The sequence below is a fragment of the Podarcis bocagei genome, assembly GCF_964188305.1.
Source record: "Podarcis bocagei genome assembly, chromosome: 6".
In the NCBI taxonomy this organism is placed as follows: domain Eukaryota; kingdom Metazoa; phylum Chordata; class Lepidosauria; order Squamata; family Lacertidae; genus Podarcis; species Podarcis bocagei.
In genome coordinates, this window is record NC_138130.1 from 32,894,381 (window position 1) to 32,922,137 (window position 27,757).

The 27,757-nt window shown below is 45.0% G+C and overlaps 1 protein-coding gene and 1 long non-coding RNA gene across 4 annotated transcripts in view; one reads left to right on the plus strand and one right to left on the minus strand.

The window, feature by feature from the left end:
* LOC308588902 overlaps positions 1-27,757 on the plus strand; it is a 74,854-nt gene that overhangs the window by 37,666 nt on the left and 9,431 nt on the right. The gene's annotated exons all lie outside the window — the stretch shown is intronic.
* The window catches only part of ATP10A (ATPase phospholipid transporting 10A (putative)), a 148,088-nt gene continuing 128,427 nt past the window's right edge, over positions 8,097-27,757 (minus strand). For all 3 annotated transcript variants that reach the window (XM_081197537.1, XM_081197536.1, XM_081197535.1), the window contains exons 16-22: positions 25,052-25,128; positions 21,814-21,939; positions 17,545-17,745; positions 16,093-16,173; positions 14,484-14,588; positions 11,002-11,189; positions 8,097-9,634 (exon numbers count right to left, since the gene is read on the minus strand). In XM_081197537.1, the coding sequence (XP_081053663.1) occupies positions 8,941-9,634; positions 11,002-11,189; positions 14,484-14,588; positions 16,093-16,173; positions 17,545-17,745; positions 21,814-21,939; positions 25,052-25,128 (1,472 nt within the window). In that variant the 3' untranslated portion in view covers positions 8,097-8,940. The remainder of the gene's footprint in view (positions 9,635-11,001; positions 11,190-14,483; positions 14,589-16,092; positions 16,174-17,544; positions 17,746-21,813; positions 21,940-25,051; positions 25,129-27,757) is intronic.

Genomic DNA, 27,757 nt, shown 5'->3' on the forward strand with positions numbered 1-27,757 from the left:
TGGATCCCTTCTAACACTACAATTCTGAGATTCTAAATGACTCACTGAGTCACTCCCTCACGAGGCTATCAGGGCGGCTGGAGTACATTTCCGCAAGCTGGAAATTAAGACATTGTTGTCCAAAACACTCATATCAGTAGCAGCAGCAGTAATAATAATAATAATAATAATAATAATAATAATAATAATAATAATAATAATAATAATAATATCAGCCAGTATATGCAGACATGATAACTTCATTCTCCAGTTCCTTATTATTTTGCACTTGACTTTGCAGGGGGCTTCTGACTTAGGCCTTTCCCTCTGAAATGTCCCACTTTTCCTTAGGGTGTCCCTATTTTCTTCAGAGACATGTTGGGACGTCCCTATTTTCATCAGAGAAATGTTGGAGGGTACACAATGGTCAATTCAGCAGATTGTGTCACATTATTGTGATGCAGAGGTCCATGTGAGATATTCGAAAGGCTCCTGGGATGCAGCCCCGAGGGAACCAACCATGCAACACAAAGCAGCAAGAAACCCCAAACCAACAAGAGCCTGCCCCAAAGGCAGTGCGGCGCTCCTCTCTCTTCTACCTCAAGAGCTGGCAATTTTTCATTTACGTGCTAAATTAGTAATGAGCTTCAGTCTCCACAGTCTTGTTCCTGGTGTTCACCAATGTAATGTAGGCCTCAAGACTCGCCAAGTGAGAATAATGCAATTTGTCAACCATTTTGCAGAGGTGTAAACAAGTGTATCCGATGGAGGCCGGGAGGGAAATCTCTCCGATACCCATGGAGGGGAGTGAAAACATCTACAACAAACATCCACGTTCTCAAGTTTATGTCAATATTTTAAATGCTTACCGTCAAGAGCTTTCATTCTGGGAATAAATGCACCAAATATTTATGTCCATATACATTGAGAAGTAACATTTGTATGCCCCCCACCTCAGCCTTAACCCCCCCTCCCTTTTTGTGGTATGTTTTTGAACCAAAGTAAGGACAAGAAGATATGTAGGGCATTGAAATACTGCCCCTGACCAGTGGAAATCCTGTTTCAGTAGACATTTCTCCCTAATAATAACAGCTAGAAGCTTGCTGTCTTTTTACAAATGGAGGCTCACTAGGCCTGATACTCCGTTAGTTAGAGCAGGGTGCTGATAATACCAAGGTTGCAGGTTTGATCCCCATATGGGACAACTGCATATCCCTGCATTGCGGGGGGTTGGACTAGATGACCCTCAGGGTCCCTTCCACCTCTGCAATTCTATGATTCTATGAAGCCGAGACTCTCAGAAAGCTTTATTCTGCATTCAGAATCTCATACGGTGGTGTTTACATGGCACTAACCCACATGGCGATCTCTTTGTCTCCATAGTGTGCCATCCACTACCTCCCACCCATTGTCAACACATGGATTTTTTTTAAGATTAATTACCTGCCAGCTTTTGTAATTGCTGTGTAGATTTTCTTGCTAATGGCATAGCCATAAACCTAACGAAATGAAAACTCAGCATCGGGCTGAAGTCAGTGGGGGGTTTGCCACGGATTTCTACTAAGCCAGGATTTCGCATGTAAGTAGTTAATCACACTGTCTACGGGATGCATATCCCAAGGAAGAGCATAACTCGTGAATTCTCAAGCCGTTCCAGAGAGGGGAAAAGAAAAAAAAGCTTGTCGCAGTCATAAAAGGGCCAATAGTAATCCAATCCTAAGTGTTTCACTTGCTATTAATGTCTGTCTGATCTACATAACCTAAACGACACATGTGAAGTTCATCTATCCGCACAAATTAAAAGACCCTTAGTAGCCAACCTGGTGCCCTCTAGACCTTGTAGACTACAAATACTTTGTTGTTGTTTAGTCGTTTAGTTGTGTCCGACTCTTCGTGACCCCATGGACCAGAGCACGCCAGGCACTCCTGTCTTCCACTGCCTCTCGCAGTTTGGTCAAACTCATGCTGGTAGCTTCGAGAACACTGTGCAACCATCTTGTCCTCTGTCGTCCCCTTCTCCTTGTGCCCTCCATCTTTCCCAACATCAGGGTCTTTTCCAGGGAGTCTTCTCTTCTCATGAGGTGGCCAAAGTATTGGAGTCTCAGCTTCAGGATCTGTCCTTCCAGTGAGCACTCAGGGCTGATTTCCTTAAGAATGGATGCATTATATATTATTATATATATATAAGGATGTCACATAGAGGAGGGAGAAAGGTTGTTTTCTGCTGCTCCAGAGAAGCGGACACGGAGCAATGGATCCAAACTACAAGAAAGAAGATTCCACCTAAACATTAGGAAGAACTTCCTGACAGTAAGAGCTGTTCGGCAGTGGAATTTGCTGCCAAGGAGTGTGGTGGAGTCTCCTACTTTGGAGGTCTTTAAGCAGAGGCTTGACAACCATATGTCAGGAGTGCTCTGATGGTGTTTCCTGCTTGGCAAGGGGTTGGACTCGATGGCCCTTGTAGTCTCTTCCAACTCTATGATTCTATGATCTTCTTGCAGTCCATGGGACTCTCAAGAGTCTCCTCCAGCACCATAATTCAAAAGCATCCATTCTTCGGTGATCAGCCTTCTTTATGGTCCAGCTCTCACTTCCATAGCTTTAACTATACGGACCTTTGTTGGCAATGTGATGTCTCTAACATCCCTAATTGTTGGCTGTTCTGGCTAGGCTTGATGGGTTTTGTAGTACTCAAGCTCTGGAAGGTACTGCCTGGGCTACTATTTGATCAAGTCTTCTTTTGCAGCAATGTATATATCCTGCTGACCTCTGAGCTCAGGAGTACAGGCCTCAAAGAAGAAAACAATTATTTGGCAAAGATTCGATTCTTCCATTTTCGCTCTGGAAAATTTATTCTGTTTTCTCATTTTTATTTTGACCGGAAATTGCATTTGCCTCAGTAGTTTTAATCTACTGAAAGCAGTTTAATGGGTCATCCTACTCCGGCATTGTTATATTGGAGATAATATAATATATTTTGCACATCACTTGGGAAGACAGACGAACTAATGCCAGTGTATTGGAAGAAGTAAAGATCACCAGTGTCGAAGCAATGATTCTTTGACATCAACTTTGTTGGATTTGTCATGTTTTTGGATGCCTGATTATCGTCTTCCAAAGCAACTACTCTATTCCAAACTTAAAAATGGAAAGCGTAATGCTAGTGGTCAACAAAAGAGGTTTAAAGACTCCCTCAAGGCAAATCTAAAAAAACACGAACAATTGGGAAACACTGGCCTGCGGGCGCTCTGATTGGAGAACAGTCTTTACCAAAGGTGCCTTGGGCTTTGTAGATGCTCAAACTGAGGACGAAAGGGAGAAACGTGCTGAGAGGAAGGCATGCTTGGCAAACCCTCACCGTGATCAACTCCCGCCTGGAAACCTATGTCCCCACTGTGGAAGGACGTGTGGGTCCAGAATTGGCCTCCACAGTCACTTACGGACTCACTGTTAAAACCATGTTTATAGAAGACAATCTTATTCGGCTACGAGTGATTGCCAAAGAAGGTTGGAGATAAGCAACACAGACTCCTTCCTGGAGCAAGAGGGGAGAGTCCCAATTTGTGCAATGTCTTTCTAGCAGTTCACTGGGGTTTGGCAGCATATGTCCCTGTTTTGGTATTTCAGAACCAGCAATGTGAAAGGGACTGAAACCCCCTGTTTTGGGGTGTATGCACCTGTGAACATCAATCTTGATATGAGATATCAACAATGCTTGGGTGCTATTACTTGACTACAGGATGTAAAGCTATACTAGTTCATACAGACTCAGGCCCAAATAGCACTAGACATTTAAAGCAGCACCTCACCCCTTCAAACAATGCCGTCTTCCTCCAAAGAACCCTGGCAACTGTTTGTTAAGGGTGCTGAGATCCCATTCCCCTCACAGAACTATAGTTCCCAGACTGGTTTAACAATCAGCCTCTCTTCCCAGGAGACTCTGGGAGCTGAGGGAAATAGGGGTCTCCTAGCAAATCCACTACATAGGCTTGGGGGGGGGGATAATCTAGAATGGATTTAGGGGTGTTGGGGTCTGCAGGGGGAAAGGGAGGGATAATATTTTATTTGCTGCCATGACATCAAATTGCATTGTACCTTGGAGTTTTCAGTTGCTTCCTACTCTGTGTCGTTGCTATGGCAGGTGTGTAGCTGAAGAATGTGATACCCAGATAGTATTGGGGTTCTGAAAAAAATAAAATAGTTTAAGCCATAAGTGCACCTTGCACCTCAGGCTTAGCAGGAAAAGTTATCCATTAGGCCTGTGAGGCAACAGTCCACTACCTACTTGCAGCTCTGAAGGTTGTAACAGGCAGACAACAATAGTTTACTGAGGTTTTGTAGGGTTTTTTGGAACATCTCATTTTGGGTAATGGATAGGACTGCTGGGCAAGAGGTTAGGAAATACTTGGCCAACCCCCCCCCCCCCAGCAAATACTATGAGACTTTTAAAATCTGCCATGCGCTAAGAATAGGACTCATATTGATGACCACCAAGAGCCACAAAAAAACCCTTAATCAGTCTTGTGTAAAAGTGCTGGTGACTGTTGGAATCATTTTTAATTAAGCTAAAATCCCCACTGCCTATTGCACATCAGCGCTACATTTCCAATAGTGACTTGAAGAGCAGACAATTCAGTTACCTAATAGATTTTCAACCAGGGGGACTGCGGTTGGGGACGTGTGGGAGGAAAATTAGAGCGATAAACCATGATTAAGCCAGAGGATTTAAAAGCCTAGAAACAGGCAAGAATATGAGCAAGGTGGGTGGATGGGAGGGAGGGAGGGAGAGAGGGAGGGAAGCAGCTTTTGCTGACTTTACCCGTTTCATCCGTTCACACTCAAACAGCAACGCAGGATTTCACTGTTGGGAATTAACTTATAAATCTCATGATAAAGATCATGATAGAAACTACGAACACAGGAATTGGTGTGTTTGTGCTGTGTTTGTGGAGGCAAACTCATTCCCTCCAACATCTCTCTGATGAAAATAGGGACATCCTATTCAATTATTATTATTATTATTATTATTATTATTATTATTATTATTATTATTATTATTATTAGTAATTATTATTATTATTATTTGGGCAGCTTCCAACATATATAAAAACATAATAAAACATCAATCATTAAAAAACTTCCCTATTCAGAGCTGCCTTCAGATATCTTCTAAAGGTTGTATAGTTACTTATCTCCTTGGCTCATGGGTTGCATACCTCCATACCCTCCAACATTTCTCTGATGAAAATAGGAACGTCCTAAGGAAAAGCGGGACATTCTGGGGTCAAATCAGAAACCGGGATGGCTTCTGTAAATCTGGGACTGTCCCTGGAAAATAGGGAGACTTGGAGGGTCTGCAAGCTCAGCTTTCTGGCAACTTTTTCTTCTGTAGTGACACATTTACTCAGATTGAAATCCAGATCCAGCATGGAATTCTGCCTCTATTCAGGCTGGCTCTGGGCATTACGTATATTCAGGCACCTAGCTTGTTTATTAGTTATAAAAATTGTCACCAGATACTTAGAAAAAAAATATCAATCAATTATGTTAATTTGAAAAACTTGAGGGTAGGCTAGGGAGAGGGAATAGCTTTATTATTGCCATGGGTGGGGGGTTAGCCAATTAGCACTCTTGCACAGCCAGTTTCCACTGGAAACAGTAGGCACTGCTTGGACCTGAGCTCAGTTCTTTTAAGAAGAGTTTACATATGTCAAAAAAGAGAGAAAGCACAGTTCCATAGAAAGCCCAGTCCTCAGGCTACGAATATCTGTATAAAGCCTATTAGGGAGAGCAGGGATGGGGAGGGAACCTGTGGCTTGTCATATGTTGCTGCATTGCAGCAACCACCAGTCCTGCCTTAGGCATCATTTAACCTATACTGGAAATGGATGGAAGAGGTTGCATTATTCCAATGAATATGTTGCAAGATGACAAGGGTCAAAAATGGGTTTGGACTAGATAATAATGATTTTATTTGTACCCCACACATCTGACTGGGTTGTCCCAGCCCTTTGAGGTCCCTCACAACACTACAATTCTATGATTTGAAAAAGAAAATGGGCTCTTTTTTATGATTCTGGCAGTTTATCTTCATGGCTGCATGTTGTTTAACCCAGGAACAATATTAATTCTAGAGCCCAGCTTGATAGCTAACTCTAGTGGAAGAGTTGCAGAATACTCTGGCGCTGAACCAAGCCCTTGAGGCTGCAGAGTCCACATGGCTTGTCAGAGCACATCCTGCTACCGCATGTCGACATGCGCAATCCTAAACGACATGAGCAATCCTTAAAGACATCTGTGGGAATTTTGCCACGACTTTTCATGGCGCTAAGATCTGACCCAGTGGGAGCTGGTAGAAGTTACAGCCCAACAACAACAAATGTTCCGGATGAAACCAAAACCTGACAACAAATGTCCTCAACAGGCTTGATCTCCTTTGAAGTGTTTATTTCCAAATCGCCAAGTTCTTCTTCTGAGTTCATCCAAAGCTGCAACATGACCTCTTTCAATTCTGGGAAAATTCCGAACTGTCTCCAGTTCCTCACAGATACTATGGAGAATCTACACCTTAGCACTTCTGAATCACCAGTGATGTAGTCCTATGCATGCTTACTTAGGAGTAAGCCCCACTGAATATAGCGGCACTTACTTGTGAGTAAGCACACATAGGATCGCACTGTTAATGTCTCTCTGCCAAATCAGACAAATAATATTATATGTCAGTCTTTTATGCTAAATCACTTACTTATTTTCATTCAGTGGTCTATTTTACTGCATTTCCCTCCTTAAAATGCCTTTACCCACTCTAACAGGATTAAAAACAAAATAATAACCATGCATCCAAGATAAGACAGGACCTGAATTCATTTTCATCACTGAAACTTGATCTCAAGCTGCTGAGTGAGGTCATCTCAGGAGCTGGAGCGAGGAGGTGCCATCAGTATGCTGATGACATCCAAATCTGCTTCTCATTTACATCTCTATTAGGTGAGACACTGGAAGTGCTGAACTGGTGTCAGGGAGCAGTAATTGACTGGATAAGTGCCAATAACTGAAAGCTCAGTCCTAGCAAGATGGAGAGGCAGTTGGTGGGTGGGACATCCACCCAGATAGATGTTTAGGCTGCTCAGTATGGGCTTCCACTCCCCTTTAAGTCAGGTGGTGCTGTGGTCTAAACCACTGAGCCTCTTGAGCTTGTCGGTCGGAAGGTCGGCGGTTCGAATCCCCGCAACGGGGAAAGCTCCCGTTGCTCTGTCCCAGCTCCTGCCAACCTAGCAGTTCAAAAGCACGTCATAGTGCAAGTAGATAAATAGGTACTGCTCCGGCGGGAAGATAAACGGTTTCTCCGTGCGCTCTGGCTTCAGTCACGGTGTTCCATAGTGCCGTAAGCGGTTTAGTCATGCTGGCCACATGACCTGGAAAGCTGTCTGTGGACAAACGCTGGCTCCCTCAGCCTGAAAGCAAGAAGAGCGCCACAACCCCATAGTCGCCTTTGACTGGACTTAACCCTCCAGGAATCCTTTACCTTTTTACCTTAGTCAGGGCTGGGGAACCTTTTAGGTTTGGGGGAGGGCAGATATTTATCCCCCCCCACCTGTGGGCCAACTTTGACACACTCCCTGCAGGATTGTACCCTGAACCTCCACCCTTCAGCTGACAGTTGGGTGTGGTTTGGGGGTGGCTGCTGCTGCTAATGATACCATTTTTTGTATATTTTAGAACTTTATTGGTATCTTTATTTTAAATTTAATGCAGTTCAATTTGGTTGTGTACTTTTTATTGTTTATTACTATTTTTGTTATATTATGTAATTTTTTCCCTGTTGTAAGCCGCCTTGAGCTGGTATCTAACTATGGAATGTATGTGTTTATATACCTCTAAGCACAAGCCCCACAATTTCCCTAGCATATTATATCTTCTTTCAAGGGTCATAGTTGGTAGAGCACGAGACTCTGAAACTCAGGGTTGTGGGTTCAGGTCACATGTTCAGCAAATGATTCCTGCATTGCAGAGGGTTGGACTAGATGACCCTTGTGGTCCCTTCCAACTCTCACTGCAAACGGCCCAGACTTTAAACAAAGAACTGTACCTTCACCGATGGAAGAGAGGATAACATCTTTGCAACATAGATCTTCATTTATTTCTTATTTTGTCACAATACATAAACTGCTATGGTTGAAATATTTAAAAAATGGAGGAAGGAGGGCCACACCTGTAAATTTTCAGTATTGCTATGTCCTTGGCAGTGTAACATCGTACATACGGGGTTTTTGTTTCTGATGGATTTCCTAGCTCTTTGGTTCCATGCAGACATCCCTTGCTCCCTCCCCCAAAGAAACTCGATGGGGGATGCCCAATTTTTATTAAATCAGTGTAGGATTTTCCCTGCCCCGGATGGTTGAACCAATGGTGACCACATTCACTTGTTGGTAGAAATCCAACAGATGCCACCTGGTACATAACAGGAGCCCATAACAGAAGAGAAGCAAATAAAAAAAACAAAAACATATTGCATTTGTATAAAATGAGATGAAAAATAAATACATATATGGATTTTCTTCTTTGTATATAAAGCTTTTCTTTTCAACATGTTGTGCTTAAACATCCTTTCAAAATAAAACTATGTACCTTGACTTTCTGTTCCAGCGTTGGAAACAGAGCAATACTATACTCTTGTGCAAATAGAAAATACAGTCGTAACTTGGATCCCAAACGCCTTGGTACTCAGACGTTTTGGCTCCTGAACGCTACAAACCTAGAAGTGAGTGTTCTGGTTTGTGAACGCTCTTTGGAACCCGAACGTCCTATGGAGCTTCTGTGGCTTCCGATTGGCCACAGGAGCTTCTTGCAGCCAATCAGAAGTCGCACTTTGGTTTCCAAACTTTTTGGAAGTTGAACGGACTTCCGGAACGCATTCCATTCAACTTCCAAGGTACGACTGTATGCGCTACAACGCCTATGTCATAAACAAGTGGACTCAAGAGGTTCTGTATGGAAGAAGCTACCGGACGCTTTCCCCCCTTCTTCCTGGAAACAGGTTGAGGCCTGCTCCGCCGAGCCTTTGAGGTCCTGAGAACCGCAGCCGTCGGGAGCTGCATTGTTCCACCTTCCATTTTGTAAACTGCTCGATAACCACGGCAGTTCTCTCTCAATGCCGTTGAACAATGAAGTCGATGTGATCCAGTTCAACAAGCTGAAGTCCACCTGGTCTGCTGTCGAGTTCCTTTGGAATGTCTCATCTAGTAAGTTCGGCTCCAGCTCCGAAGTGCCTTTGTGAAAACCCAAAGGTGTTTCCTCTTGACCGCGAATTGACAGAAAACACCCGTCCCCCTCATATAGCTGAGCACCAAGAGGGGGAGCAGGGGGGTTTAACCCTGTAGTGGGTATGGTCTTTGGTTGTTTAGCTTGTTCTTTCCCTTGCTGAGATAACCTGGAGGGACTGTTTTCGCAACAAGCTTTTAAAGAGTTGCCGATGAGGGAATGCGGGGTTTCGGGAGAGTAATGAGCGCAGGTGTATTTGTGGGGACTGGCCTCCTTCTTGGTGTGCCATCTGTTTAAAAGCTGGTCGCGAGCATCTGGGGGCATCTTGGACAACTGGCGGCCGAGCTGAAGCTGGGTGGGGAACACCGTCCCTTGAAGGGTTCTGTACAGGAACCTGCCAGGGATATGAAAAGGGCCACACAGGACTAAATAAGTCAATGAACCGAGAAAAGAGAATGTACCAAAAGAACACTGTCCCAAGTACACTTTGTCTGAACGGTGCTGGTAGGATGCTCGGCTAGAATGCCATTTGAGGAAAGGTTTCCCCTTTGAGAGAATGGAGAAGGTGAGTCCCTTCCTCCATCAACTACTTTCTGGTGTTCCCGTCTCTGTCATCATAATACTAGGGAGAAATGGCTGGGCACTTTTCAATGCACTTCTGGTTCTGAATGGGGTAACTGTGCGCAGCCGGGGGGGTCATTTTGGACTCACAGCTGTCCATGGAGGCACAGGTTAATTCTGTGTCCAGGGCAGCTGTCCTACCCGTGGACTGTCTCACCAGAGTGGTGCATGCTCTAGTTATCTCCTGCTTGGACTACTGCAATGCGTTCTACATGGGGCTACCTTTGAAGGTGACCCGGAAACTACATCTAATCCAGAATGCGGCAGCCAGACTGGGAATGGCCACCGAGACCATATTACACCGGTCCTGAAAGACCTACATTGGCTCTCAGTATGTTTCCAAGCACAATTCAAAGTGTTGGTGCTGACCTTTAAAGTCCTAAACGGCCTCAGCCCAGTATACCTGAAGGAGCATCTCCACCCCCATCGTTCAGCCCGGACACTAAGGTCCAGTGCCGAGGGCCTTCTGGCGGTTCCCTCATTGTTAGGTTACAGGGAACCAGGCAGAGGGCCTTCTTGGTAGTGGAGGCAGTGGGCATGACCCAATCTCTCCCCATAGTTCATTTCTATTATACAGTGGTACCTTGGTTCTCGAACGACTTATGTGTCAAACGAATCAGCTTCTGAACGCCACAAACCCAGAAGTAAGTGTTCCGGTTTATGAACCTTTTTCGGAAGCCGAATGTCCAATGCTGCTTCTGCTTGAGTGCAGGAAGCTCCTGCAGCCAATTGGAAGCCACGCCTTGGTTTTCAAACTGTTTCAGGAGTCGAATGGACTCCTGGAACAGAATAAGTTCGAGAACCAAGGTACCACTGTACATAAGAATCTGCACACATCTCTTAAAACATATTAACGCATAGTGTCTTTTGTTATGTGAATTTAGGTAGGGTTTTTATTTATCTGTTCACAAATCTGCTTTGTTGTGATCTATTTGATATTCATTTCATATATTTGTTATGGCCAACGGCTAAAAACAAAACAAAACTATTGATTCATTTGGGCTTGACAGCTCTAGGACACATTTTGATTATTTCTGCATATGCACATGCCTGCAGCTTAGCAATATCTTCACAAAAGAATGAAAATGAGGTCTGTCCACTAACAAATATACAGAAGAAGAAGGGAAAAAAATACTTTACCTCGGAAGCAGAGCAACAGCAGGTGTTATGAAGCAAGTCAGATAAAACATAGGATCTCCCATCAGCTTTTCCATGGTCCAGTAGGGATTGGATGGAGGGTAACATATTGGGCAAGACGCGTTGTAAAGGAGAGCAACAATGAAGAACAAAACAACGCTGAAGACACAAGATGACAAATGCAGCCAAGTCTAAAAAGAGAAACATCCTCAAAATTAATGTGCAATTCCGGAATGCTGAACAACATGGCAAAGGATTTTCACAATGGCTACGCTCACATGTCATGATAAACCATGGTTTGCTGTACACAGGGAAATTGTGTCTGGTCCTTTCCTCCTACCTTGCACTTAGAGCAGGCAATAGGCAAACTCGGCCCTCCAGATGTTTTGGGACTGCAACTCCCATCATTCCTAGCTAACAGGACCAGTGGTCAGGGATGATGGGAGTTGTAGTCCCAAAACATCTGGAGGGCCGAATTTGCCTATGCCTGACTTAGAGGAAACACACCCTGTCTTAGCAATTATATCTGATCATGGTTTGCTGGAATGAAACAAACCATAATTCCTGCTCTGAATGCAACACTAAGCCGTGGATTGCGATTAGTTTCCTTCATATACAGGGTGAAAAGGAGTTGGGAGGTTATAAATTTGATGCGATGGAAATTAGAACATGAGAAGCTGCTTTTTTATCTATCTCTGGGCTTTTGTTACCATTGACCATGGTATCCTCATGAAACAGTTCCAGGGAACAGAACTTGGGGATACAGTGGTGCCTCAGTTCTCAAACGTAATCCATTCCAGAAGCCTCTCTAGCTTCTGAAATGTTTGAAAACTGAGGCATGGCTTCTCATTGGTTGCAAGAGCTTCTTGCACTTAGCAGAAGCTGCATCACACGTTCGTGTTCCAAAAAACGTTCGAAAACGGAAGCATTTACTTCCAGGTTTTCAGTGTTCGGGAGCCGAAACGTACGACTCAGTTCAGGAATCAAGGTTTGACTGTACTGTGTATCACTACAGGTTGTAAACGATATACAATAGCTCCGCAAGACTTGATGGGAATTTGTTTTCCCAATTCCTAATTCCAACCCAGCAATATGTTACCTGGCAATGTAGCTGCCGCAGTGGCACTGAAATAGCTTCAGGATGTTTTAACGGGAAGCGATTCATAAATGGAATAAATAGCACCAACACACAAAACTGTGGTCCTAGAAACCAATGGCTTGCAGCAAGAGAGTTTCATGACTGCTCCATTTGGAAGGTTCTTATCCCTCAAAAATGAACAGGCAGTTAGTCCCAGAAGAGGGAAAATAAGAACTGAAGGAAGGAACAGGTAAGACTGGAACAAACCATAGAAGAAGACCCAAGAGGGTTTGTTTGTGTGAGGGGAGGAATACTGGTGACAAGTTTATACTACAACCTAGACAGCTGCTCCAGGCTTGGCCAGGCAAATACTAGCAAGCAACAAAGATTTTTCCTCACTGAACAGCAGAGGTTCCCTGTCTGTCTACCCTCCCATTCCACACCACAACCAGGCGATAATGAAACAGCACATTGCTTCCCACATTTGGGATGATTCTGTTTCGTTTATACGCACATAAATATGCACAACCGGAGCAGATTGGGTGTTGCTCAATAAACTCAAATGTTTGAGATCTACCTTTAAAGGGGTAAAAGGAGAGCTCTAACAACCAATTTGGCCTGTGTAAAGCAAATGAAGAAGTGGTGACATTGGTCATTAGGAGGTATGCTGATATCATCACTATTTCTCCTTAACATCTGAACAGGAATTCAAGCACTGGTTACTAGAAGATTACCCTATTTTTCGCTCTATAACACGCACCCGACCATAACACGCATGTAGTTTTTAGAGGAGGAAAATCCGTAGGCATGCCACCCGTAGGCATTCCCTCCATAACACGCACAGACATTTCCCCTTACTTTTTAGGAGGAAAAAAGTGAGTGTTATGGTGCAAAAAATACAGTAAATTACTGCAGCGTGCTCTGTGGGGCTTCCCTTGATCTGGAAGCTGAAGCGACTGCAGAATGCTGTGGCACAATTGCCGGCAGGACCTGGTCGGGATATAACACCTCTTCTCAGAGACCCGGACTGATTTGCTGCTTATTTGCTACCAAATTCAAGGTGTTACTATTAGTATATACGTAAAGCCAGTTCAGTTAGGACCGGTTCACTTGCAAGATTGCCATACTGGATCCCCACTTGATTGCTTTGAATGCCTTTTACAGGCACCACTTAGTACTCAGTCTGCATTTGAAAGAAATGGATCTTTTAGTGTGGCGGCTCCCATACTCTGGAACTCCCTGCCTGCTGACATCATTGCAGGGGATCAGACTAGATGGCCCCTGGGTTCCCTTCTAATTCTATGATTCTCTGACCAGGCAGGTGCCGAGCCTCTTGGGCTTGCTGATCAGAAGGTTGGCGGTTTGAATCCCCGTGACGAAGTGAGCTCCCATTGCTCTGTTCCAGCTCCTGCCAACCTAGCAGTTCGAAAGCATGTCAAAGTGCAAGTAGATAAATAGGTACCGCTGTGGCGGGAAGGTAAATGGCGTTTCTGTGCACTCTGGTATCCGTCACTGTGTTCTGTTGCATCGGAAGCGGTTTAATTATGCTGGCCACATGACCCGGAAAGCTGTCTGTGGACAAACACCGGCTCCCTCGGCCTGAAAGCAAGATGAGCACTGCAACCCCAAGTCACCTTTGACTGGACTTATCTGTCCAGGGGTCCTTTACCTTTACCTTTAGGGCACCTGCTAAAAACATTCTTATTTAGGCAAGTCCACCCAGACATGCAGAGTGCTGACCTGTGTTTTAATCTAGCTTTGAGTTTATTGTTGTTTCTAATTATTTCTTTTAATGTTCCAAACGGTTTTTCCACTGATTATATTTTTTAATTTATTGTTTTATCCTTTTTGTAAACCGCTTTGAGGTTTCCTTACAAACAAGCAATGTATAAATCTTGCAAAAACAAACAAACAAACAAACAAACAAACAAACAAACAAACAAAAAACATTACATTGAGTCAGACCCCCTCCCCCTGTTGGATAGTGGTTCTCTCCAGGGTTCTGGCAGAAGTCATTCCCGGCCGTACCTGAAGATGCTTTCTGCCTGCAAAACTGAATGCTTCAAAAGGATGGCAGTTGGATAAGCCAGCTGTTTGAACTGGGCCTGTTCTGTGTGAGATGCAGAAATATTTGCTCAAGGTCAAGAAGAAAGTCCCCAAGAAAGAACTTGGCAGCTGACCTGCTTTCCTCTTGTGAATGTACAGAAAGCATTCTAGTCAGGGGAAAATTCAATGCAGCGTTATTTAAATGGAACATATAAAACTGCTACACTACAGTCCAAGCCGCTCTCTTTTGGAACTGCTAATAAAACCAGTGAAATAGAGAGACCCTGGAAGATGTGTAGCAAGAGTGACAGGTAAGGCAAAGAGAGCAGACCGCTATGCTGTGCTTGGGTAGGCAACTCACCCAGGTTCTGGTTTCAATAGCCAAATGCAGTATTATGGTGAAGAGAGCGATGGTGGTGACTGGAGTTCCCCAGGAGAATATGTCCACATCTGAATCATAATACGTCTGAAAACATAAAATGGGGATTAGACAAATTTGGTTATTTAAAAAACATCCAACAAGTAAACACGCTCAATGTACAGTGGTACCTCGGGTTACATACGCTTCAGGTTACAGACTCCACTAACCAAGAAATAGTACCTTGGGTTAAGAACTTTGCTTCAGGATGAGAACAGAAATCGTGCTCTGGCAGTGCGGCAGCACCTGCGGGAGGCCCCATTAGCTAAAGTGGTGCTTCAGGTTAAGAACAGTTTCAGGTTAAGAACAGACCTCCGGAATGAATTAAGTTCTTAACTCGAGGTACCACTGTATTTGAAAAACTCACTCTATGTCAATTTTATTAAATCTCCAAAAATATTTCCAATTGTTTATTGTCATATACCATTTTTTAAAAAAACCCACAAAGTTTCTTCTTCCCCCTCTTTTCCTGATGGGTTTTATTATAATTATTAACTGTTTTACCACACTTATGTTTTTATTATCTAAACTACACTTTCTGTCAGGACGCTGGCAGTGGCTCCTGGCTGGTTGCCCAGGAAAGTATAAAGACAAAGAAAAGTTTCTTACAGTCCTTTTTTATTTCAAACTTTACAGAGAGAGGCTATAGAACCCAGCCTCTTGGATAATGGCACTGTCCTGAGTGAATCTCCACGCCCCCTTCTCTTCCACTTTCTCATTTGTCATCCTCATCATCTCCTCTATGGGTGCCACTAAGTGGCCTCTGTCTTCAACCACTTTGCTCTCCTATTTTTAAGGCTCGCCAGGTTCTTGGAGATGGAGGGTCTGGAATGCTTTCTAATGACAACATGTCAGCCAGGTGCTGCTCTGGCTCTCCCATGATTTCCCAACTTCCTCCCTCATCTGCCTCTGAGCTGTGACCTCCCTCAAACCCCTGTTGTAAATCTATACTGTCTTCCTCTTCCTCCTCCCTGGAAGGGTCAGGATGGGGAGGCGGTCTCCACCACTCTACTGTCCAGTCCCTGACACTATCGTTAGTTCTTTCAGTAACCCACTGCTTAAATTTCAAATACTGCCTGCAACTTAATGTATGGTAATGCTTTGATAGACAGTCCATCCATGGTCTCCATTCTTCCTTGAACGCTTTGTTATTATGTCACCTTAATTTGGCAAACTAAGAGGACAACACATTTGAAATTGAGATTGCCACCAAAGATGTGCTCCATAAGGAGCCCGACCGAAGTTATGACTCCCAACATGTTATTTGCCACATTCACACATACATTCTGTCTCTGGGCATACACTTAAAGAACCCCCTTGCTGAAGCCCTTTTCAGTGGATATTCTTGCTGGCAACAAGAGTTTTAAACTCCACAAATCGAGCAGACTTCCTGCTGCAGAAGTTCATCTTCTGAGCACATGGGAATGCAGTGAAGCCAGGGATGTGGGCAGAATGTGCTCTCCCAGCACGTGATGGTGAATGCAGCTAGCAGGAAGGGGACAAGAGAAGACACACACAGAGAGCTTCAGCATGTCTGCAACTGGTAACTTACGAAGTATGGGATGAAAAAGCAAACCAGGCTTTGGTAGAGAGCATCGATCATATTCATCCAAAACATATGTGGCTGGTACTCCTGCAATGGAAAAAAAAGGGAGAAGCGAAAGCTTTGAATCTGATAAGACACAATTTGTATGTTTTTCTGTTTTTAAAAAATCAACTGCAAAAAGGCACAGAGCAGCTCAAGTTGTGGATTTCTGTCCCAGTCAAGTCCATCTAGAGACACCTGCGAAAGTCTCTGAGATCATGTCCACATACAAGCTCTGAGGGCTTCAGTTAAAAAGTGATCATTACAAGATCTCCAATTCTTCTCTGCCTCAGATTAAATTCTGAGCTTATCCCCCCAAGTGAGCCTTAAATCCACCTTCCCTCTTACCTAGCTCATCAGCCCCCATCCCTAAAAGCCCCTTTTCCTTCCTACAACTTATCCCTACTCAGCCTCCAGCCTGCCCAACATTCCCCTCAAAGAGCTACTGTACTCCTTGGGAGGGAAAAGGCCTTGAGTCTTCATGACAATCATGTGGCTGCACCACACAAGGAGTCATGCTGTCTCTTCTGCCCCCTGGCTGGGGTTGAAAGGGAAGTGTGTGTGTGTGTGTGTGTGTGTGTGTGTGTGTGTGTGTGTGTGTAGGATTAGGGGAGGCTGGGTGACTGATGAAAGTCTGATTGGCTCAGACGTAATTCCTCCCACCAATCTTATTGGAAGTGATTCACCTTATTTTCCAAGCCAGCCTGTCATGGGGTGAGCTTGAACATATTCACTTCCATCCATAGCCCTCCAGATATTCCCACAATGCACAACCTTTGAAGCTACACTTTTTACCTCTTGCGTCCTGATCTGGCCTGACCATCAGGTTCCTGAACGTGACTCTACTTTGTTCAAGGCTGTAGTTACTGACAACAATATCAACTCGCCAAAGGAAGTGTCGGATCCAGACTAAGTGAACTGGCAGACAAGCCATGAGCCCCATGGATTTAATATGGGAACCAGATTTCAGTGGGAACAAGGTTCAGCTGACTTATTCTGGATCCAGATCATTATCTTTAAAGATGAAGTTTCATAGGTACTGGGGCTGGGGAATGGGGTGTTCATGACTCTTCACCTACCTTTACATTGTGCTTTCCTGCTATTGAATTCTACAAACGACGTCCTTGTCCTTATCTCAACCTAATCTGGCTCCTTAGCATTCCTCTTCAGAGGAACCACAAGATATTTCACTCTTGCCTGTATTCTCCAAACAGCTTTTCTTGGGAAAATGTCACACAGTGTTTTATACAGAGAACTCTCTGACAGGCTGTGCTCTTTACACAGCTCAAGCAATTTTTCAAACTTCCTTAGCAACGCTTATTATGACTTAAATGTTTAGTGAATGTTGACCGGCCAATCTCCCACTGCGAGATCTTAGGGACATAGAGGAAAGACAAGGTCCCCCAGCCCACCCCTTACCTCCATGTTCTGACCACTTTTGTAGAGTTGAGGCACAGCAATTAAGATATCTGCTGGTATGTCTTTATCAAGCACTCCAACTATCAGTTGGGGAAGGGATGAGAATAACAAGTTGAAGAAGATCAGGTACCACTGATCTATCATCGAAGACCCGGAAAACCCGCAGTAGAACTGGAACCAGAAGAGAAGAGCTACAAACATCTTTGACGGAAAAAAAATAAAGGGGGGGGGGGAGGAGAACACACACATTAACCATATGCAACTTTTGGGACTTGCAAGCATAACATCACTCTATAACCTTTTGGATATATCAACTCTCTTTTTGGGCTGCCAGAAAAGAGGCCCCATCCCTGTGCCTGGACTTTATTTGAACAAATGGTTTAACCTACTCAGGGAGGGAGAGAAACTGTATGCATGTAGGTAGCAAAAATAATTTCTCATCCCCCCCTGTAAAGTGGTAACTCTGCAGGCAGATGTCGCAGGAACCAAAATGGAAAAGGATTTAGATTACGAAAGAGTACACAGAGTTCTGCTACATTTGCAATAAGAAAATACAAATAAAATAGACAGTGGCACTTTAAAACCTTCCATCCCAGCTTCTCCAAACCAGCACGTGTGGGTTGTGTAGAAGTTTAGAGACCGACAATGGGGCTGTGCAAAGCTCACGTCCCATGCAAATCCCGCAAAGGCTGTCCAGTTCTCACCCAACCCTGACCTGATTTTAGATATCCTTTGTGGTTGCTTTGGGTAGTTGAGTTCAAAGACAACACAAGTTATTAGAATCAGTTCTCCCTCCAGCAATGGTCATGTGGGAAGCTTCCTCCGAGACTTGTGTCTACTCTCCACTTCACCCCACTGAACCAACTGGGCAGGAAAACCGGGAACCAGATAAAAGTCTTATCTGAACCCAAATCCTTCTACATCAGGGGTGAGAAACCTGGTGCCCTCCAAGTATTGCAGGACTACAACTCCAGTTGTCCCTGCCCATTGGCCATACTAGCTGGGGCTGATGGGAGATGGAATCCAATGACACCCAGGGGGCCACAGGCCCCCCAACTCCTGCTCTATAACACTTGAATTGTTGCCAGGCATTTCTATTCTTCAGGTCCCGGCAACAGGCTTTTGATCTTTCACGAGGCTGGTGGCTTGTGATTTCAGAGTGAGCAGCTAAACACGACTGCTCCTAACGGCTGCAAACTCAGAACCCAAGCCCCCATTCTGCTGCACACATTTAAAGTGGGATCAGGACCATTGCAGCCACCCCTGTCCCTCTAGCAAGCTTGGGGTCAGCGTACTGAATATCATATGGCTTATCACATGCATAAACGCCGACATGCTGACATTCTATGGATTATTTATTGTTGTTTTATTTACTGAATTTATATACCACTCTATACCTGGAGGTCTTGACTAGATGGAACCTGGATGCCCAATGTTTGGATGCTTGGCACACTAAGGGGGGTCCTCTGACCAGTGCAACTCCCACCCGACCCCAGTCCTATGCAGGAAACCAGCTGCACAATTTCTACAGAACTCCACATGCAGCTGCTGGGTGACCTTGGGCCAGTCACACTTCTCTGAAGTCTCTCAGCCTCACTCACCTCACAGAGTGTTTGTTGTGGGGGACGAAGGGAAAGGAGAATGTTAGCCGCTCTGAGACTCCTTAAAGGGAGTGAAAGGCGGGATATCAAATCCAAACTCTTCTTCTTCTTCTTCTTCTACAGAAAACTGCTGATGCTACAAGTGCTTCTGCTCTTGTATTATTCCGAGATGCTTATTACAAATAATTTATAATTACAGTGGTGCCTCACAAGACGAAAAGAATCCGTTCTGTGATTCTCTTCGTCTAGCGTTTTTTTCGTCTTGCGAAGCAAGCCCATTGACGGATTAGAGGATTAGCGCTATTAGCGGCTTTTAGCGGCTTATCTGCTGATCGGATCAGCTGATAAGCGGCTTAGCGGCTTAGAAAAAAAGGGGGGGGGGAGGGAAAAAAAACCAGCAGGGACTCGCAAGACATTGTCGTCTTGCGAAGCAAGCCCATAGGAGATTCGTTTTGTGAAGCACCTCCAAAACAGAAAACCCTTTCGTCTAGCGGGTTTTCCGTCTTGCGAGGCATTCGTCTTGCGGGGCACCACTATACAGGGCATCTCAAATGTGCATTTCTGTGAGTGCATCTGCCGTGTTTCCATTTTTACAATGCGGGCTACACAAGCAAGAAATATAAAGGCTGCCCTGGTCAGATACTACTAGTGCAGTCGTCTTAACAATTTTCTCTGGAGTAGTTCTGTTGGCTTCAGAGATGCTACTCCAACACAAACTTGTTTCAGCCTTTCTGCCTTAGGAATTCTCATTAAAAACAACAACAAGAAGAACTATTGAAACTTGAATTGCTCTCTGAGGGATCTTCAGGACAAGACGATTCTGAAAGCTTTATGTTTAATTTATAGGCAGCCTCTGAGCAAACCGTATCAGGAACTCATACAATAAATGCAAAACTGAACTGCATGATTGTTTGCCCCCTCTCTTCCTCAAATCCAAATGTGTGCAAATTTCGGAGGCACCTGCTCTCTGGGCTGTAGGACTTCATACAGGTGATGAACAGGCTGAGACAGAGCCTGCAAAATCATTTTGTCAGCCCCATCTGCTGGAGGCTCAGTGCTTTTGGTGACCCCAGTATTCCAGGAATTATGTTAAGAGCAGTTCTTTTAAAGGTCAACCTCAGAGGCCAGGGATTTCATCATATTGTAATTCTTTATTGTAATTGACAACTGTAAACTGATTAATTATTATTTACTAATACTATTATATTCTGATAGATTATTGAATATTGCCCTAACTTGCAACGCTGTGAATGATTCTGGCTGGTGGACCTTGAGGAGGAGATTTAGGCAAGCCTCAAGCCTGCCAACCCTGCTCCGTATCTTATCCCTAAGTAGCAAGTCTTATTCTTGTTATCAAATTTACACAGACTGATTCTTCGGCACGTGATTCCTGTCACACAGCAGGGTCTGCTATTCCTGTAAATGCCAGCCATCTGCATTTTAACAAGTGCTGCCAGATGAAAACTCCTAAAATAAAGGGATAATGTGGAACTATGGCATCTGCTCTCTCTACAGAAGGCTACGGAGTTGGGCTTCTGAAAGGAAGAACACCTACTACCCTGAAAGGCCTGCAGATGATAAATAACTACAGTATGTACACAACATCCCCTTGCCCACCAAGAGGCGTCGGGAGAATACGTTGTCTCCCATGCTGTATGTCACTTTTTCTCTCCACCTGCCACATGACTAATTCGCAATTCGACTGCTTCCCATTTCCCATCACAAGATCCTAATCCCCAAACCCTGATCTTTCTCTCCTCCATCTCTCCTTCCTCTTTTTTGATAGACATGCTGAGTCACTGTTCCTCTGTATGACTGCCTGATGCACAGATTGTTCTCCTCAAGGTTTCACCATCACAAGCAACACGGCACCTCCTTCTCCTGTTAACAATATGGCAAACCATGGCTTAGTACAAAACAAGGAAATATGCAGGCTCCTGTGGAGGATACTGTGGCTGCTTTGCTAAACAATGGTCTGGGTCCAGTCCAAACCTTGGCTCATGTTTCACCTCTCTCAAGGCATCCTGCAAGCTGCAAGCCATAGGACAAAATCTCCTTTCCGGGAGCCTGCATGTTTGCTGATTTGTGCAAAGTTTGGCTTAACACAAGCATCTGGGCTGCTTATATGGAGTGCGACTGAACACATCTCTCATATACTTGGGTCCAAGCCATTTCGGCGACTATAGTTCAGAACCAGCAAAGTGAATTGCTCCTAGAAAGCTCTAGGATAGAATGGAGGAACCTGTGGTCCTGCAATATTAGATGGACTACAATCCCCATCATTCCTGACCATCAGCCATTCTGGCTGTGGCTGATGGGACTTGGAGTGCAACAATATCTGGAGGGCCATAGATTCCCCATCCCCACTATGTGAAGTCAACATAGATTCTGGAGCACCAGAGTAACATCCTCCTGTCCTCCCCTATTTTGGCAGGATGTTGTGCTTTGCACCCCCCCTGTTCAGGGTGCTGTGTTCTGCTCCATATTCTGCCTCAAAAGAAGTTTCTGTATGTTGTGCATGCAAGGTTCTGCAAGCACGAGTCACGATTAACAGGTCAAAGCAAAAATCAAAAGCGTCACCATCTTCTCAGCAGACGGCGTAAGTGAAAAGGCACTCCTAAGTACAATCCGGAAACATGTTCAGGCTACAAAGCTAACACACACTTACTGCATTTTTGTAGAAGAAATACAGCACCATGTTGGCGAGCCGTGAGTAACACCAATGGCCATGCACAAGCAAGAGTTTTTCCAAGTGCCGGAACTTTGGGATTGCGAAGTCACTTGCCATCACAGCCTTCAAGGCAAGAAGAGTTGACATTATCCTTCTGCAGATGTTACTTGAACAATATTTTTTTTTAAAAAAACAATTTTAGGTGGAAACAAGCAGAAATCCACAGATGCCCCTGAAATAACGCTGGGAACACAGATATTCCCAAAAGGGAGGAAATGCCCTCTGATCAGCTTACTAAAGTGCTCCAAAGCTGATTTGTCAATCTTTCAATATCTTATCACTCAAAGACTTATTCTTATGCAAGTGACTCCCCTGAGAACTGCTACGGTGGATGTCGCTGGAACATTCATTGCTTGATATATTCTGCAGCGCTTCCCATTTCATTGGGATTTCTGGGCTCACAGGAAGTAAGGATACATGTGTTTATGTAAATGTAAGTGCAGTAGAACCCCAGAGCACATAGGTACACCATGGAATCCGCCCCTCACAAGTGGCAGTGATGTCCACCAATAAGAGGTTTAGTTAAATTCACGGAGGACAAGGCCACCAATGAATACTAGGCACAATGTCCATGTTCCGCCTCCACTGTCAGGAGAGCGTGCTTCTGAATGTCAGTCACTGAGAATCACAAATACGGAGGGCCCTGTTCTGCTCAGCTCCTGCCTTTGGGCTTACCATAGGCATCTGGCTTGCTAGTGGGAGAACAGATGTTGGACTAGAGGGGCCACTGGCTAGACTCAGCAGACAGCTGCTAAGTTCTTATGTTCACTGCCCCACACCAGATCCCCAGGGGGAGTTAACTGCGCTCCAAGATGCTTCCAGATCCTCCATCCCTTCCATTTCTCTCTCTCTCCCAGTCATATTCCACTCACAGACTCTGATCACCCCCCACCCCTACTGGAGGGGGAGATGGGGAAGATGACTGATCAGTTTCCCAAAGCTGGCATTCACATTGGAGCAATGGTCCTTCTCTGACCCTTGGCACCTATTGGCATCAGCCAGCCAGCCACCCCAAGCAATGCGCCAGGAATCTGCCCGATAAATCGAAAGGGTGGCCAAGAATGGCTGGCCATGAACAATGCATTTAACTGGCTGTTTATAAATATTAGAAGACTGTCCGTTAGTTTTCCCATTTCTCTGTTCTTCAATCTTTCTACATAATGGAATGAAAATGCAAACGTGTTTACTTTAGTCTTTCCACAAAATTGCCTGACTGCATCCCCCCCCCCCCTTTAGGTCTATTTCTGATCAGGGAGAGAGAGGAGAGGAGAAAGCTATTTGAACGCACTGACAGACTCAATTTCCTTCCACATTTCATAGGAACAACGGCATGTGGCACAAACCACTATTTAATAATTCCCATTCATAAAACCAACACTTATGGAAGCCAATGTGATACTTGGTGATAAAATAAATATTTAGTGAGATGATGGGAAAAGCTGCTCTTTTCTCAAGATTTCTCTGCATTTATGGCATCCGAGGCCTCTCTTGTGAGGTAAGCCTCCAAGAAAAGGTATAAACAAGCTCTTAGTTTTAGGTTCGTGGATGAGAAAACATGGCCCTTTACAGAACAAAATTGCATCTCTGTGGTTAAAGGAAATAAAACCTGATGCCTATGATATAAAGACTAAGTTCTTTTTTTGCAGGCATTTTAATATCCCTTTTAGAACTTCACAACAGCCAAGTGAGGTAGATTAGGCTGGGAGTTACTGGTTGGCCCAAGGCAGAGCAGAGAATAAACAAAAAACCCAATGGTGGATAAAGTATGTTTTTAAGGCAGAAAACTGCACATGCTCAGAGAATTTTTGTTGCTGCTTATCAAGGCTTGAGGTGTGTGTTTATTTCCAGCGTCTCCTCACTTCTTCTTGCCAGTGAATGTTATACCTTATATGGTCACAGGTGTCCATTTTCAGTATTTCTCATTTCAGAATACAGTGGTACCTCGGGTTACATACGCTTCAGGTTACATACGCTTCAGGTTACAGACTCCACTAACCCAGAAATAGTACCTGGGGTTAAGAACTTTGCTTCAGGATGAGAACAGAAATCGTGCTCCGGCGACGCGGCAGCAGTGGGAGGCCCCATTAGCTGAAGTGGTGCTTCAGGTTAAGAACAGTTTCAGGTTAAGAACGGACCTCCAGAACGAATTAAGTACGTAACCCAAGGTACCACTGTATATTAACACATCATTTCCTAATTTTTGCTGCTGCTATTTACTCACTGAATTCTTTGCATGGCTTAGGGTTAGCAATGGAGAAGAGCGGGCCTCTTCTGCCTTTAACAGTTGCGTGGCAGGCAGAAACGAAACAGGGCAAGCCCTTTCCATGGTATAAATACAACCATGGGAAAAGCTTCTCATTCTGTCTGTCAGACAGCTTCTTACATTGGGTGGCCCCTGTTTGCTTTTGCGGGGGGGGGGGGACACCTGCAAGTGTCTGAAGCGCCTCTCTACTTGAGGGCTCAGGCGTCATAAAGCAGTGCTACCAATCCCCAAAAGTACCGCCATCTGATTGATGGCGCTCTTAGTTGTACAAAATTAAGACAACTGTACTGAATGATGACTCTAGGAGGTAGGAACAGACGTCAAGAGCAAAAGGCAGTAATTAAGGAAAAACAGAACATTCAAGGTACAGACATACCTCAGGTTAAAGTCGCTTCAGGGTGAGCGTTTTCAGGTTACACTCTGTGGTGACCCGGAAGTAATGGAACGCGTTACTTCCGGGTTTCGCCTCTCGCGCATGCTCAGATGCTCAGAATGACATCACGTGCATGCGCAGAAGCGGCGAATCGCGACCCGCGCAGGTTGCATTCTGCTCTGGATGCGAACGGGGCTCCGGAACAGTTCCCGTTCGCATCCAGAGGTACCACTGTACATGGCAATTGAGGGGAAAAATTAAGAGAACTATTTAAAAAGTATTTCAGATGTTTTACCGTTTTATAAAGGAAACTTAGCCGAAAGGTGAAGCTGTGCAAACGTAAGCTCTGCCAAAGTAACTTTTGCAAAGCCCAGCTGGCCCACCTTGGGGCAGGCAGCTCACGAGACCTCGGAAATCTGTGGCGGCTGTCGCAAAGAGTCTTGCTGCAGCACAACGGGGGAACGAGATGCAAGTGGACATATGGAAAACATATGGACCCGACGCTTTCCCGAGGTGGCTTCTCGGTCTGCATACGGTACCTGCATGCCTTCTGGCCCCGAGATCCCCACACCAACATCAGCTACTTGGATCATACTGACGTCGTTTGCTCCGTCACCTGGTAACAATTGGGGTTGCGGGGGAGGAGGGAGGGAGGGAGGGAGAAAGAGATGTCGTTTGTTTTTAATTGAAGCAGACATGACCAGTGGCAAAAGAAGCAATGGAAAATCAAGGGGAAAGGAAAAAGGAACAGGGCCATATTTAGCAGTGAAATGGCTACGCTGCTGCGGAATTAATTGCAAAGCCCAATCTAAATTGCTTGTGCAGACTGAACTTCACTAATTACATGCATAACCATCAAATGAAGTAGTATAAAGCAGAGCAGCACACCTGTTCTCCTTAGCAAATATGCCAGACAAACGAGAATGGGAACCCAGTTCTTGGAAACAACAGTACTTTATGGTTTTCTGCTGGGCTGGAGTGTAAAAGAAGACTGAACTCCTACGTTTTAATAGTGGTGCATGAAAAACTGCACACGGTGAAACCCCCTTTTGCACATATGTTAAAATGTGTAGGAACCCTGTCCTTTTTTCACTTGGCCACCCGTACCTGTAAAGTACCTGTCTAATTGGAAGTACACATAGAAGTAGTATCAGGAAGGTGTGTGTTCTGCAAACTGATGTGCACCATGCAGTAATGGATGCAGAATTGCACCTAGAATGCTGATATTTTATTTTAAAGAGAGAACAAGTTTCTAGTCCCCTTGAGTTAGTTCTGTGAGAGTGCAATGTTTGGCTCTGATAATCTGATGCATCTGCATAGAAACAAATAGGATCAACCCGCTGAAGATCTGTGCTTTTTTTGGGTGGGGGGTATAGTTTATTATTATATCTAGAACAATATATTCAGTTCCACCCTATGGTTAAATGGGGGGAAATTGGTGCCATCCAAAATGCGCCATCTCTCAGTCATCGGTGAGTTTATTCAAATCTTTGGTGTAAAGGGAGAGATGGAAAGCAGGATCGCTCCATAGGCCCTGCTGAGAAACTGATTACTTTGGCTTCTCTTCTCCTTGAACTGTTTCCCCTCCAAGTGGGTTTGCTTGTTTTCCTCTTCCTTAATAATAATAATAATAATAATAATAATAATAATAATAAATTTTATTTATATCCCGCCCTCCCCAGCTGAGCCGGGCTCAGGGCGGCTAACAACAATCAAATAAACAATCAAATAATGACACATTCTAAAAAAATTTCATTATAAAAATTAGTTAAAATCACATTGGTGGCAACCGATTAAACAAAATTCTGTGCAGGTTGCCAGAGGAGGGGGTCAGGCTGCGCCCTGACTAAAGGCCTGGCGGAACAACTCTGTCTTGCAGGCCCTGCGGAAAGATGTCAAGTCCCGCAGGGCCCTGGTCTCTTGTGTCAGAGCATTCCACCAGGTTGGAGCTGCAGCCGAGAAGGCCCTGGCTCTAGTTGAGGCCAGCCTAACCTCTCTGAGGCCTGGGACCTTGAGGGTGTTATTATTTGTAGACCGTAGGTTTCTCTGTGGGGGATACCAGGAGAGGCGGTCCCGTAGGTACGAGGGTCCTAGGCCGTATAGGGCTTTAAAGGTTAAAACCAGCACCTTAAACCTGATCCTGTACTCCACCGGGAGCCAGTGCAGCTGGTATAGCACCGGATGAATGTGATCCCGCAGCGAAGACCCCGTAAGGAGTCTCGCTGCGGCATTCTGCACCCGCTGGAGTTTCTGGGTCAGTCTCAAGGGCAGCCCCACGTAGAGCGAGTTACAATAATCCAGTCTGGAGGTGACCGTCGCATGGATCACAGTGGCTAGGTCAGGGCGAGAGAGATAAGGGGCCAACTGCTTAGCTTGGCGGAGATGGAAAAATGCCGCCTTTGTTATAGCTGTAATCTGCGCCTCCATAGAGAGGGAGGTATCGAAGATTACACCCAAACTCTTAACAGACGGTGCTGGCACTAATTGCACCCCCGCAAGAGATGGGAGTTGCCCCCTCGATCCCATATCGTCCCGCCCCAGCCAGAGGACCTCTGTCTTCGAAGGATTTAACTTCAACCGGCTCCCACGTAACCATCCAGCCACAGCTTCCAGACATCTGGTCAGTGTGTCTGGGGCCGAGTTAGGATGGCCATCCATCAAGAGATAGAGTTGGGTGTCATCAGCATACTGATGGCAACCCAGCCCAAAACTCCGGACAAGCTGGGCGAGGGGGCGCATAAAGATGTTAAAAAGCATCGGGGAGAGAATCGCACCCTGAGGCACTCCACACACCAAGGAGTGACGCGATGACAATTCCCCCCCAAGCGCCACCCTCTGTCCCCGATCAGAGAGAAACGAGCGCAGCCATTGAAGGACTGTGCCCTGGATCCCCACGTCGGCAAGGCGGTGGTCCAGGAGTTCGTGATCGACCATGTCAAAGGCTGCTGACAGATCTAGAAGAATCAGCAGCCCCGACCCGCCTCGATCCAGCTGCCTGCGGAGATCATCTGTTAGGGCGACCTTACAGATTCCCTTTTCCTTTTGTGTCATGTCTTTTAGATTGTAAGCCCAAGAAAAGGGGCTGACTTCTTTTGCTGCCTGCTGTTGCTCCCAGGCTGCCTGCTTTTACTCCCGAACAGCTGTGGGAGACTTTTTAGCTGGTGCGTGTGCGTGGAATGCTAGCAATAAATACATACGTTAATTAATCGCCGGTCAGCAAAGACGATTCTAATTGTGGAGACAGA